The sequence below is a fragment of the Mustela erminea genome, chromosome 12 (genome assembly GCF_009829155.1).
Source record: "Mustela erminea isolate mMusErm1 chromosome 12, mMusErm1.Pri, whole genome shotgun sequence".
Taxonomy (NCBI): Eukaryota; Metazoa; Chordata; class Mammalia; order Carnivora; family Mustelidae; genus Mustela; species Mustela erminea.
In genome coordinates, this window is record NC_045625.1 from 12,026,134 (window position 1) to 12,040,662 (window position 14,529).

At 40.9% G+C, this 14,529-nt stretch overlaps 1 protein-coding gene across 1 annotated transcript; it reads right to left on the reverse strand.

The window, feature by feature from the left end:
- Window positions 1-9,516: 9,516 nt before the first annotated feature.
- Window positions 9,517-10,464, reverse strand: LOC116570626 (olfactory receptor 1N2-like). The gene has a single exon (XM_032307955.1). It carries the CDS (start codon window positions 10,462-10,464, stop codon window positions 9,517-9,519), a length of 948 nt encoding a protein of 315 aa, XP_032163846.1.
- Window positions 10,465-14,529: the final 4,065 nt, after the last annotated feature.

Below are 14,529 nucleotides of genomic sequence, written 5' to 3' on the forward strand. Positions count from 1 at the left end.
CAACTCATGTGTCTTGCCTGCGTGACTTTGGTATTTAGCCCTTTCACCTTCCTAGATGCTTCCTCCTTCTCTCCACCTGGCAAGAGCTTGGGTGTCAACACTGGACAATACTTCATATTCTCCTTTTGGAATCCATTGCTTTTACCCTCTTTGCTCCAACAGCTCTGTATTTGAGTTTTGCTGGAACACTTGACATATTGCCTTATAATTAGTTGCTTATCCCTATTAGGGGAGACACTGAGGTGTCTCCCTCAGTGCCAGAGACTCATTTTTCTTCATTTTGTTTCTTTTTATGTATGCGCTTCGCATGTACTATTGAATAAGGTAGTGGATGGATGGGCGGTAAAATGGCTTTTTAAGCTATGATGAAACTGTGTGATATTATCATTTAGGTACCAGCATTGGCTTTTATACTTTAAGTAAATTACAGTTAATGGAAGAGGTGTATGAAAAACTTAGGTTGCCTAGCATACATTCTAATACAATGGGGAAAAATGTTTAAAGTATTTGAATGTTGAATTAGTAAGTCTAATTGGTTGTGTTTCTTCCCAAGCACTGAATGTGTGGTTTGTTTATATTTTACATTTAAACTAAATATTGTTGGGTTTTAATTTAAAAATGCAGAGAAAATGGATGCTTGGAATTCCAATTTAGTAGGAATGTATCTTCTCATAGGTCTGAATCTGCTCCTTTGTACCCCTTCCGAGTGCTAAGAAATGTTCCCCTGAATCGCTTTGCTTTCCCATATTTGAAAACAGTCAATCCGACCTGTCATGTTCCATCCACATATCAAGTCCCTTTCAGGAATATGTGGAAGTTTCAGGAATGTAGTTTCAGGGACTAGAGGGTTAAATTCATAGCCCAGTGAAGTAGACCTCTGGATCAAGGCTACCCTGCCACTCCATCCTTTAGGGACTGATGGATATTAAGCCATCTTATATGTTGTATAAGATGGCTTAATATCCATATATATATATATGGATATATATATATAACTTCTTTTCAGCATAACAGTATTCATTGTTTTTGCACCACACCCAGTGCTCCATGCAATACGTGCCCTCCTTAATACCCACCACCTCTTATTTTATGAATGAGTAAGCAGAATCTCCAAGAACTGCTGTAATCTGTCCAAGTTCAGTACTACAACTGATACCAAAAACAGGATTCCTGAAACAATTTCCAAAGGACCATTCTGCTTCTCTTGACTGACAGGGAAGGGGGATGCATGGCCAATGACTTACTGTCAGTTCTGAGTTGGGCCCAGAAGAGCTCCTCATTTTTTTTCACATTATGGTAGAGATTTGACTCTTCTGCTCTGGGTTCTCACTTGTCAAGAGTGGAAAAACCATATTTGATGACCAGATGAAAAGACAGCATCTTCCCCTATATTTAAGGCATAAAGGACTCCCTGGGACATGGAACCCTCATCTCCTCCAAAGATGGAGAAATGAGAGTGGGCCATCCTAGATCCTGAGTCAGCCAAACTGACTAGAAATGCAGGAAAAAAAAAGAAGCTATCTCCCTGTGGTTTCTGGAGCAATCCCCAGGGCTCCCTGCTGTAAGTTGCAGAAACATCTGGGAACACCGGTCTCTGAAGTATTCACTGAGGGAAAAACCTTGGTCTGTTGCCCAGTCCCCAAACTCTAAATGAACTGCTCTGTGGCTTTGGAAAGTTCACTTATCCTTTCTGGACTTTTCTCAGGTAAGTAAGTCAGAAAACAAAATATTCTTTCAAATAGAAATCTCCAAGTTCACATTTTTGCCATCCTAAGTATATGAAGTTGTAGTTCTTTGTGCTTTTATTTCACATTTCCCCAGTCTTTAATGAGCCAGAGCACATTTTATTGTGCTTGTCAGCCATTCTTATATCTTCTTTTATGAAAAGTCTGCCCATTTTTACTGGGTTGATTGTCTTCTGATACTGATTTGTAGGAACTTTAATTCTGATTTGTAATGGATATATTTTTTCATTTTTCCTTTAGTTTAAGCCTTTTAAAAAACCCCAAATTTTATCAAGATGGTTAGCCATCTTTAATTTCCATATATCTTGCAGCATTTCCTAAAAATGTCTGTCCTTTAAGGTGCCTGGGTGGCTCAGTTTGTTAAGTGGCTGGCTCTGGGTTTCACCTCAGGTCATGATCTCAGGGTCCTGGGATCCAGCCCTGCATCAGGCTCCCCAGTCAGCCAGGAGCCTTCTTAAGGATTCTCTCCCCAACCCACATATTCACACATGCTCTCTTTCTCTCTAAAATAAATAAATAAATACTTTAAAAAAGTATTTTACTTTTTTTTATTATGTTCAGTTAGCTAGCATATAATACATTATTAGTTTTTGATGTAGTGTTCAACGATTCCTTAAAAAATGTTTATCTTTTAATTTGAGTGTTTCCTTCACAAGTTTCAGTGAGGCAAACCTTCTGAAGCTTTATGCAGATATATGAATTATCTTTATTTAGATATATAAGAATATTTGTAATATGTTTTCACATTTGAGTGACAACTTTGCTGGATATAAATTATTGATTTTAAAGCTATATTCTTTTTATGCATTAAAAATATTTCATTGCTTTTTTTACATCCAGTATAGCTATTAAGAAATCTGATATGAGTATGATTACTGCAGGCAAACTCCCCTTTGTCTCAAAACTTTTCTCTGACTTTGAAATTCTTAAAATTTATTAAAACCTGTAGATGTGCGAGCTTTTCATTTTCTTTCCTTTTCATCACTCTCTAGACCCTTGAACTCTGAAGTCATTAATATTTAACTCTAAATAACTTGTCTCCATTATTTTTCCAAATAGTTCTTCTCCAATTTTATTTTTTGTTCTGAGATTCATATGATTTTTTCATTAATCCTTTTATTTTGCTTAGGAGATAAATTGCATTGTTTGATTATTTTTTTTTGTTTGATTATTTTTAATGTGCTAAAATACACATAACATTTACATAAATTTACCATTTTAACCATTTTAACATGCACAAGTCAGTGGCATTAAGTATATTCCAATTTTAGTATATGTGCTGCCGAAGCAAGCACAGTGGCATTAAGTATATTCACAGTGTTGTGCAACCATGACCTCTATCTTGGCTTCCCCTTTAAGTTCAGTAACAATATCACTTCTAGTCAACGTTTGCTGGAGGTTCTGGCCAGGGCAGTCAAGCAAAAAATAAAATAAAATAAAATAAAATAAAATAAAATAAAATAAAATACAAGACATCTAGGCTGGAAAGGAAGGAACAAAACTCTATTTATTTTCTGATGATTTTTGTATATATAGTTAAGCCTTGAACAACTCAAGTTTGAGCTGCACGGGTCCACTTATAAGTGGATTTTTAAAAAAATAAATACAGGACAGTAGTGTAATGTATTTTCTCTTCCTTATGACTTTCTTTTTTTTCATTTTGTAAGGATTTATTTAAATTCCACTTAGTTAAAATACAGCATAATATTAGTTTCAGGTGTACAATATAGTGATTCAACACTTTTATACATCACCTAGTGCTCATCACCAAACAAGTGCATTTTTTAATCCAATCACCTAATTTTGAATTACTTTTTTCTTTTTCTTGATTTTTCTCTATTGATTTGACTGATTATGCTCTAGCATTTATTATTCCTATCATTTCTTTTTATTTTTTGTTACATTGTCATTAATTTAGTTTTTGGTGCATTGTATTTATTGATCTAATGTTTATAATTCCTGAGAATTTAATGTAAATTATTTTTTTCTTAATAACATTTTCTTCTCTCTAGCCTTCTTTGTTGTAAGAATACAGTATATAATCATGGAACATACAAAATATGTGTTAATTGACTGTTTATGTTACTGTTAAGGCTTCTAATAGTCGGCTATTAGTAAAGTTTTAGGGCAGTCAAAAGTTATATAGGGATTTTCGACTGCATGGTAGAGGTCAGTGTCCCTAACATCTTCATTGTTCAGTGGCCAACTGTAAGAGATACTAAGGAATCAAAGAAACTATTAAAATGAATAAGTAGGTTCAAATATTGCAAAATACAAGGTCAATATACAAAAATTGATTTCTATACACTATCAAGGAACAATCTGAAAATGAAATTAAGGAAATTAAGTTCTAGGGTCATATGTACCCCAGTGTTCATAGCAGCAATGTCCATAATAGCCAAACCATGGAAAGAGCCAAGATGTCCTCTAATAGAGGAATGCATAAAGAAGACATGGTCCATTAATGAGTAATGGAATATTACTCAGCCATCAGAAATGATGAATACCCAATTTTTTCATCAACATGGATGGGACTGAAGGAGATTTTGCTGAGTGAAATAGGTCAAGCAGAGAAAGTAAATTATAGTATGGTTTCAGTGACTTGTGGAACATAAGGAATAGCATGGAGGCCATTAGGAGAAGGAAGGGGAAAATGAAGGAGTTCAGGAATTGGAGGGGGAGAAGAACCATGAGAGACTGTGGACTCTGAGAAACAAACTGAGGGTTCTAGAGGGGAGGTGGGATGGACGGATGGGTTGGCCTGGTGATGGGTATTAAGGAGGGCACGTATTGCATGGAGCACTGGGTGTTACACGTAAACAATGAATCTTGAAATACTACATCTAAAACTAATGACGTACTGTATGGGGACTAACATAACAACAACAAGAAAAGAAACAATTCTACTTATAATAGGATAAAAAAGAATAGTATATTTAAGAATAAATTCATCAAAATAAGTGGAAAATTCATTATCTAAATACAACAAAATATATTGTTGAAAGAAATTAAACATGTAACAAATGGAAATACATCCCATGTTCAAGGCTTGAGTTCATATTGTCAAGATGACAGTACTTTCCAAACTGATCTGTATAGTCAACATAATTACTACCAAAATCCCAGCTGTCTTCTTTATAGAAATTGACAAGCTGATTTTAAACTATATATGGAAATTAAAGGGATCCCAACTAAGAAAAATATTCTCAGAGAAATAGAACAAAGTGTCAGGATCCATATGTCCTGATTTCAAACTTCCTACAAAGGCACAGTAATCAGGATAGTATGATATAGGCATGAAAATGAATTTAGACCAATGGAACAGAGCTGAAAATCCAGAAGTAATCTCTCGTATTTAAATCCAGCAGGAATTTTATTTTATTTTATTTTTTAATTTATTTTAATTTATTTTATTTTTCTTTTTTTTTAATTTCCAGCATAACAGTATTCATTATTTTTGCACAACACCCCGTGCTCCATGCAATCCGTGCCCTCTATAATACCCACCACCTGGTACCCCAACCTCCCACCCCCCGTCCCTTCAAAACCCTCAGATTGTTTTTCAGAGTCCATAGTCTCTCATGGTTCACCTCCCCTTCCAATTTCCCCCAACTCCCTTCTCCACTCTAAGTCCCCATGTCCTCCATGCTATTTGTTATGCTCCACAAATAAGTGAAACCATATGATAATTGACTCTCTCTGCTTGACTTATTTCACTCAGCATAATCTCTTCCAGTCCCGTCCATGTTGCTACAAAAGTTGGGTATTCATCCTTTCTGATGGAGGCATAATACTCTATCCCCAGGGGTACAGGTCTGTGAATCACCAGGTTTACACACTTCACAGCACTCACCAAAGCACATACCCTCCCCAATGTCCATAATCCCACCCCCTTCTCCCAAACCCCCTCCCCCCAGCAACCCTCAGTTTGTTTTGTGAGATTAAGAGTCACTTATGGTTTGTCTCCCTCCCAATCCCATCTTGTTTCATTTATTCTTCTCCTACCCACTTAAGCCCCCATGTTGCATCACCACTTCCTCATATCAGGGAGATCATATGATAGTTCAAGAAATGGGCAGAGGACATGAACAGACATTTCTGCAAAGAAGACATCCAGATGGCCAACAGACACATGAAAAAGTGCTCCATATCACTCGGCATCAGGGAAATACAAATCAAAACCACAATGAGATATCACCTCACACCAGTCAGAATGGCTAAAATAAACAAGTCAGGAAATGACAGATGCTGGCGAGGATGCGGAGAAAGGGGAACCCTCCTACACTGTTGGTGGGAATGCAAGCTGGTGCAGCCACTCTGGAAAACAGCATGGAGGTTCCTCAAAATGTTGAAAATAGAACTGCCCTATGACCCAGCAATTGCACTATTGGGTATTTACCCTAAGGATACAAACGTAGTGATCCGAAGGGGCACATGCACCCGAATGTTTATAGCAGCAATGTCCACAATAGCCAAACTATGGAAAGAACCTAGATGTCCATCAACAGATGAATGGATCAAGAAGATGTGGTATATACACACAATGGAATACTATGCAGCCATCAAAAGAAATGAAATCTTGCCATTTGCGACAACATGGATGGAACTAGAGCGTATCATGCTTAGCGAAATAAGTCAAGCAGAGAAAGACAACTATCATATGATCTCCCTGATATGAGGAAGTGGTGATGTTTTTTTTATTTTTTAAATTTATTTTTTATTTTCAGCATAACAGTATTCATTATTTTTGCACCATACCCAGTGCTCCATGCAATCCGTGCCCTCTATAATACCCACCACCTGGTTCCCCCAACCTCCCACCCCCCACCCCTTCAAAACCCTCAGATTGTTTTTCAGAGTCCATAGTCTCTCATAGTTCACCTCCCCTTCCAATTTCCCTCAACTCCCTTTTTCTCTTCATCTCCTCTTGTCCTCCATGCTATTTGTTAAAAGGTGCCAAGACAAATCAGTAGGGAAAGAAATATTTTTTAAATAAATGGCTCTGCCCCCATGTTGCATCACCACAAGTGGGTAGGAGAAGAATCAATGAAACAAGATGGGATTGGGAGGGAGACAAACCATAAGTGACTCTTAATCTCACAAAACAAACTGAGGGTTGCTGGGGGGAGGGGGTTTGGAAGAAGGGGGTGGGATTATGGACATTGGGGAGGGTATGTGCTTTGGTGAGTGCTGTGAAGTGTGTAAACCTGGTGATTCACAGACCTGTACCCCTGGGGATAAAAACATATGTTTATAAAAAATAAAAAATAAAAAAAAAATAAAATAAATGGCTCTGCAACACTACATGCAAAAGAATGAAGTTGAATCTTTTTGTGTGTGTTTGTTACTCAAAATTAACTCTAAATAGACCATAAAAAGCAAGCAACATAATAAAAAAAACCTCAATACATATATTTAGCAAAGGACTCCTATCTACAATATATAATTTTTACAAATTAATGTTTGAAAAGGAGAATACCTAATTAAACAGTAGCAAAATAATGAGAACATGTTTGTTACAAGAGAAAATAGGCAAATGATCAATAAGCATAGGCACAAGAGATAAACTACATGAGTTCTTAGAAAAATGCACATAAAACCCACCAAACATGATTTCTACAAACCCAGAAGAATGTGTCCAGTAGAGAAGGCCAGTATAAGTGTGGCTGAGGAAGTGGACCACACTTATTCACATATTATAGGGATGAGTGTAATTGATAAAGCACTTTATCTAACTTTCTGGTATTAACTACCAAGGCCGAAAATATGCATATACTCTGCCCCACCCCCAAATCCCATTCTCCAGTATGGATACATATACATACGAAGAGTAGAAATGTTCCATTTGGGATTAGGCTCAAGCAGGTCCAGAGAGCACAAGGCAACAGGAATGGTCATGATCCCCATGTTCTGGACCTTGGATTCAGTTTTTTTTCACTCAGCTCACACCATTGGTCTGTTGGGGTAGAAAACACTTGAACCTGGTTCATGGATAAAATCACGATATAGTGTAATGAGTTGAAAACAGATGGCTGTCCACTGCCTGGAGGTACACTGCCATATACAACCCCACCTGGGAGTGATTCTAAGGAAGAGGAACAAGGAAAAAATCCAGTGCACAGAGCATCCACTTGCTTGCCTTTTTTGAACAGACGTAGAAGCCCAAAGATAAGAATATAAGCAGATTCTTTGAAAGTGATGAATGCCTCACTCAGATAATATTGTTAGTATACTTGAAAATCATGCATAAAAGTAAACCAAGCATTATTCAAAGATAGCAGGTCCAGAAGGGGTTTATGGAAAGCTAGTAAATTACAGCAAACAAAGAATAAAAAATTGAGTAAGATATAAAAGGATTCAACCAGGGCTAAGTATTCAGGAACTTCTTGTTGCTGTCAACATGCTCGGTTCCTCACTGATTTTTACCTTGAAAGGGCAAAAAATGAGGTAGGTATTTTCATACCTTATTTCATCTGCCCTTTTGCTGCCATGAAAGATGTCCCACAACAGGATTGTCAAACCTGGTTGCACTAGAATTACCTGTTTGTTTTGTGTTTATAAAAAATACTAGGATCTCTTCTCTAGAGAGTTCTAAAGCTCCAGAAAACACTAATCTAAAGCTAGAATTCAAAAGCACTGACAATGACAGATAGCTACAAGGAACAGAATTGGCCAAGAGAATTGGCCAACAGAACTGGGAATGAAAACCTAAGACCCATATTTAGAGAGACCACTACGAAACACTTCCAAGGTTGGGCTGACATGGCTCCAACAACCTGCATGCCCCTCATTGTAAACAGCCTGTCACTGTGGAATCCTCACTTTTCTTTCCTCACTAGTTCCAGTGAGCTGACAAAATGTCACATTATGGGTAAAACTATGTCTGACCATGGTTACGCATGTTACTTTTTGTCATGGCAACTATCACCATCTGACTTGACTGGTCACCATATGACTAAATTGGACACGTGTCTGTCTCTACCATGTATAGGTATCGACAAAATCTCATTCATTTTTACATTTTACCAATAGTGCATAGCACAGTGCCTGGCATATGGTAGGCATCAGTGTACATACTAGCTTAAAGTGAATATGTCTCTTTCCACAAACATTAGCACCAAGAAGCAAGACAGTAAAGCAGGAGTTTGAATACCAGAGTCAGACTAAGACTAAATTTAATACTTCTTCCCCCACTTATTAGCTTTGGTCTCTATCTGTAAAATATAATAATCATAACATTTAACCCAAGATCATTATAATTGGAAAAATAAATGGCATAATACATGTAGAGAGTTAAGAACATGGAACAAAAGAGATAATAAGCTTTATGGAGAAGTCATGATGATTGGACTTGTATTTAGTTAATTGCATGTATGTACAGCTGCATGCCATTTTGAATTCTATCAGGGAATGCCATAAAGGCATGGAATCAGTGCCTCCTCCACCAGATATAGTATCTGGAGACTAATTAGTTCTGGTTGAATCATAGGTTAAAAAATATACATGCATTAGGATAACAGCAAACAGAAAGTTCTAATTGACCTTAGCCCCATGTAGCTTAGATCACCCTACACAACACCAGGGAAATAACACATTTATAACAAGGCACAAGTCCTTTATGAAATACTCCCACCATACACTGCTAGGTTTGAAGTTTAAGAGAAGATTCTTCATCACTTCTTTTGAAACCTAAGCAAATGTGATAGGTGATGGTGTTGCTTCACAAACACATGGGTTCTCCAGAGCGCAACGTCAAAATATGCATGTAGGATCAAAGTCCCTGAGAAGACAATGTATGAATTCCAAAAAGGTTTCTCAGTGCAGCCTTCATATCGCTGTTCCTGAGGCTATAAATGAAGGGGTTCAGCATAGGAGTCACGACGGTGTAAAATACAGCTGCAACCCTGTCTTTACCCCCAGAGTGAGATGAAGGGGGAAACAGATAGACACCAATTGCTGTGCCATAAAACAGGAAGACAACAGTGAGGTGGGACCCACAGGTGGAGAAGGCCTTCTGCCTCCCAGAGGCAGATGGGACCCTGAGGATGGTGGAGATGATGTGTGCATATGACAAAATGATCAGAGAGAGAGGACCAGTGAGGATCATGGAGCCCACGGTGAATAGGGCTACCTGGTTGGTGCTGGTGTCTGAGCAAGACAGTTGCAGCAGAGGGACCACATCACAGAAGAAGTGATGGATGCTGTTGCCTGCACAGAAAGAAAGCCTAGCCATAAGCAGAGTGTGCAGGAGAGCAGCAAGGTTGGTGAGAAGCCAGCATGCCACCAGAAGGAGCATGCACACCAGGGGCCTCATGAGCGTGGAGTAGTGAAGAGGCCTGCAGATGGCCACATAGCGGTCATAGGCCATCACCCCCAAGAGGAAGTCGTCCAACGCTCCAAATGTCATGAAGAAGTGCATCTGGGCCAAACACCCTCCATATGGGATGGTCTGACTTTGTCTCTGGATGTTCACCAGCATCTTGGGGACAGTGGTGGAAGAAAAGCAGGCATCAGCAAAAGAGAGGTTGGCCAGGAAGAAGTACATGGGCGTGTGGAGGTGTGGGTCAAAGACAATGGCCAGGATGATGAGCAGGTTCCCCATGACAGTGACCAGGTACATGCCCACAAAGATAGCAAATAGGAGAGGCTGCTGCTCTGGCCTCTCAGAAAGACCCAAGAGGAGGAATTCAGTGACACTGGACTGGTTGATTCTGTCCATGCCACTACTCCTCCTGGAAGGAGAGAAAAAACAAGTTAAGTAGTGTAAAAAAAAAAAAAAAGTTGATATTTCTAGCCTTCTCTAAAAGAAACATCCCCCACCCAATTCACATTTGTCTCTATTCCAAGTTCCTAGTTCTTTCCTCCAAGGTCTGCATTGCTCCCTACTTTTCAATCCACCCAAGAAAGGAGATCAAGCTGGCTGAGAAGTTAAAATGCAGAATTCCCTAATTCTGGGTGGTTCAGTTGTTTAAGCACCTGCCATCTGCTCAAGTCATGATCTCAAGGTCCTTGGATGGAGTCCCACATGGAGTTCCGGGCTCAGTGGGGAGTCTGCTTCTCCCCCTCCCTCTGCCTCTCTCCCCTGTTCATGCTCTCTCTCTCTCTCTCTTTCTCTCTCTGTCTCAAATGAAAACAAAACAAAACAAAAAACTCTAAAATGCGAAAGCAAGGTGATAGGTAGCTGTTGGAGAGGTAAGTTTCAGGATTTCTCCGTCACTTCTGTATGTTCACTGAGATCCTCATCCCTGACTTCCAGGTCATAAGCCCATCTAAACTGCGAACAGCAAGAGCCAACACTGAGTTCTAAGCACTACACAGTACAGCATCTAATTGAAAACCTACACATTTTATTACATACACTTCACTAATGGGTTACTGAAATTCAGTGAAATTAAGTCATTTGCATAGTATTACAAAGAAGACGTGAATATAGCGGGGGGGGGGTCTGAAGTCATTTCTCATGCCCCTCGACACCGTGAATCAAGGCCAACTCCGCTTAACCCCAATCCTCTGCCGGGGCAGACGTAGGTGACTTTCTCTCTAAGGAAGTAGCTTCCACTGCCCATCCCAGGATGGGCTGAGAGACAGGAAGCAGGGACTCTGACTGGTATCTTTTGTGGGTATCAGAGGGAACACCCAACCCTGTCTTTTTCTTGGAGCACTCACCATGGGTGTCTGGCCCAGGCAGCATCCACCATCAAAGTCAACCCCCCTGCACCTGTTCTCGGTTTGGTCTCACAGGACCTTGCTTTGGGCCTGCAGGTTCTTCTTAGCCTACAGCAAATGAGAGAGCAGAGGCCCCAGGACCATGGGCTACACCAGGCCAGCCAGAGAGCAGCAGCCCAGACTACAGAGGAGGAGGTTGGATGTGCTTCCCACATTGTCACAGAAGTATTTCTAGGTTCTGTGCCCCAGGAGTGTGATTCCCCAAGCTGGTCCTCAGAGACAAATCTGAAGTAATTGCTGCAGCTTCAAGGTTTGGCTTCCTAGGCCAGCACTCACTGAGGAGCATGCGTTGAGGGAAAGCATGGCACATCGCTGGGTTTCATTTGATAAAGTTTGTCCCCGGGGATCTGTGTGCATCTCCTTTCTTAGTGTGGTGGCTGCTCTGGGAAATCTGCTGGGAAAGCTGGTAACTGGGGCAGAAGGGGCTCCAAACAGGAGGTGGAAAACAACAAACTTTGATTCCAACCTGGACAGAAGGTGTCCTGGCCTTACTATCCTGAGGTGGGTTGTTTGAATTCTATGAGCCTTCGGGTTTCAAGTTCCTGCTAAGAGGGTAATTAACTTATTAGACTGCCAGCTCCACCCACCAAAATAATCCTAGACAAACTGAGGTGAGCAAAAAATCCAGACAATCACAAGAATATTAAAAAGTGAGAGTCCCGTGGGACTAAGGAAGATGGCTCTGAGCCAGAATGTGGTGTGGGGACAGAAGTCTGGGTAGAGACTCGCCGTGGGGAAGAGATCTATCCCTTCCCTGTGAGAGGAAACTGGGAAAAAGTGAATCAAGCCTGCTCTCGCCTGTCTCTGCCCCTACCAGGAGTATTTAGATGACAGAGGTTTGGACTTCTCCACAGAAGACCTTCTGGATATTTGTTTGTTTGTTTGTTTCCCTTGCCTTTGGAGATGTTTCTTGAGAGAAGTTGCTGTGGCCGATGTTGAAGAGGTTACTGCCAACATGGATGGGACTGGAGATTATGCTGAGTGAAGTAAGTCAAGCAGAGAAAGTCAGTTATCAGATGGTTTCACTTATTTGTGCAACGTAAGGAATAGCATGGAGGACATCAGGAGAAGGAAGGGGGAAATGAGAAATCAGAGTGGGAGACAAAGCATGAGAGGCTGTGGACTCCGGGAAACAAACTGAGGGTTTTAGAGGTGGGGTGGTGGGATGGGTGAGCCTGGTGGTGGGTATTAAGGAGGGCCCAGATTGCATGGAGCCCTGGGTGTTATTCGCAAACAATGAATCATGGAATACTACATCAAAAACTAATGATGTACTGTATGGGGACTAAGAAAAAAAAGTCCCAGGGTGCCTGGGTGGCTCAATGGGTTAAAACCTCTGCCTTGGCCTCAGGTCATGCTCCCAGGGTCCTGGGATCGAGCCCCCACGTCGGGCTCTCTGCTCTGCAGGGAGCCTGCTTCCCCCTTCTCTCTGCCTGCCTCTCTGCCTACTTATGATCTCTGTCAAATAAATAAATAATTTTTTTTAAAAAAGTCTTCCTGGATAGTGAGTTGAGGAAAGTGGACACTTAGTGACTAGTCTATGAAATTCACTCTCATTTCCTCACACTAAGTACTTGGTGTTGAGGTATTACCATAGGAAGACTGCTTTCTTCTCATTTCTGTTTGATCCTAGCAGTTTGAAGATACAGATGAGACAAAAAATGCTGGGAAATGGAATGCCGAAAGGCAGGAGGAAATGACTGTGGTTGATGATAAGCGCAGCTTTCCCACTTAGTGCTCGCCCTGCCATCTCCTTCAGCTCTCAGGACAGACAGCTTTTCGGCCATGCTGACTGCACAGTGCCTGGAAGATATCCAGTCCCACATGGGGAACATGGATCTACAGGGAGCCCCTGGTTGATGAGGGAGCAGAAGGCTCGCTGAGGACAAGGCAGAAGCTGACCCACTGCAACCTCCCCATACCCCCCAACTCCAGGGTAGGACCTGGGTGACATTCTTCCTGTCTTAATGTTAGTACCTTGCTAGAGGGGAAAAACAGCCTTAACCTGACCATGGCAAGGCCTCAGGTAACTCCTAGGTCCTCTTTAGCATATGAAAAATTCTTTTGAAACCTCCCTTTTCTTTACATTCCCCAATTCGACATCCCTCACAACCCCAGGGGCAGCAACTCTTTCTGCCCGTGGGTTCTGTCCTGGTGATTTAATAGAACCACCTTTTTCACCAGGGAGGTCTTAGGAATTCTTTCTTGGCCATCCGCTCTGGCCCTCACTTATATTCTAAAACTTTATCATAGTCAACTTCTCAGTGATTCTGTTATTCTCCTCACTAATGTATTCCTTATTGCTTTAGGGAAAGTATCTCAGATGATTTCCCGTCTTGGGTGATGAATCCATTCCAACATGGCCCCAGAATCCCTGAGATTCTCACCTCTTCCTCTATACTTTGCAAGGGGTTGCAGCATCTGCATTCCATTGACTGTGAGTGCCATCATGTCCGAGCCCAGCAATGGTCCCAGCGGTGTAGGAGCCCTTGTTCTGGGTGTTCCTGTCTCCTGACTCACAGGAAAGTCCTCCTATGTCAACCAGTTTTATCCTGTCTAGCCTAATATTTCATGATTTCTTTCTCCAGCCAATTACATTCCTTCATTGACTAGTGAAATGTATTAGCTAAGTGCTGCTCCCCTTTGGATGAATCAGGTAAATATTCCTGTAGCCAGGACTGTTATTTCAGGCCGGGGCTGTGCTGACATCTGTTGCAAGTTACTAGTCTAGAGAAAATGGGTGAGGCAGGCATTTTGAGGAAGGCACTGCTGTCTCCAGCTCTCAGAGAAGATCTTATCAATTGTCTAGTGCTGCATAACAAACCACCCCCAAACTTAGAGTTTAGATAACAACCACCACCTTTTACTTAGTTTACATTTCTTTGGGTTAACATTTCAGATTTGGGTCAGCTGGCTCCTGGGTTTTGGGTAGGCTCACTCCTGCTCTGTGGTCTGCGGCCCATCAACTGGGAACAACTTCAGGAAATGAGTAGCTTGTTCTAGTGAATGAATCTCTGATACCAGAACTTTAGCCTCCAGCTTTCAAATGATATTGGGG

Excerpts from the sequence above, each read along its gene's own strand:
- LOC116570626 (XM_032307955.1), bottom strand. The coding sequence starts at position 10,464 with ATGGACAGAATCAACCAGTCCAGTGTCACTGAATTCCTCCTCTTGGGT.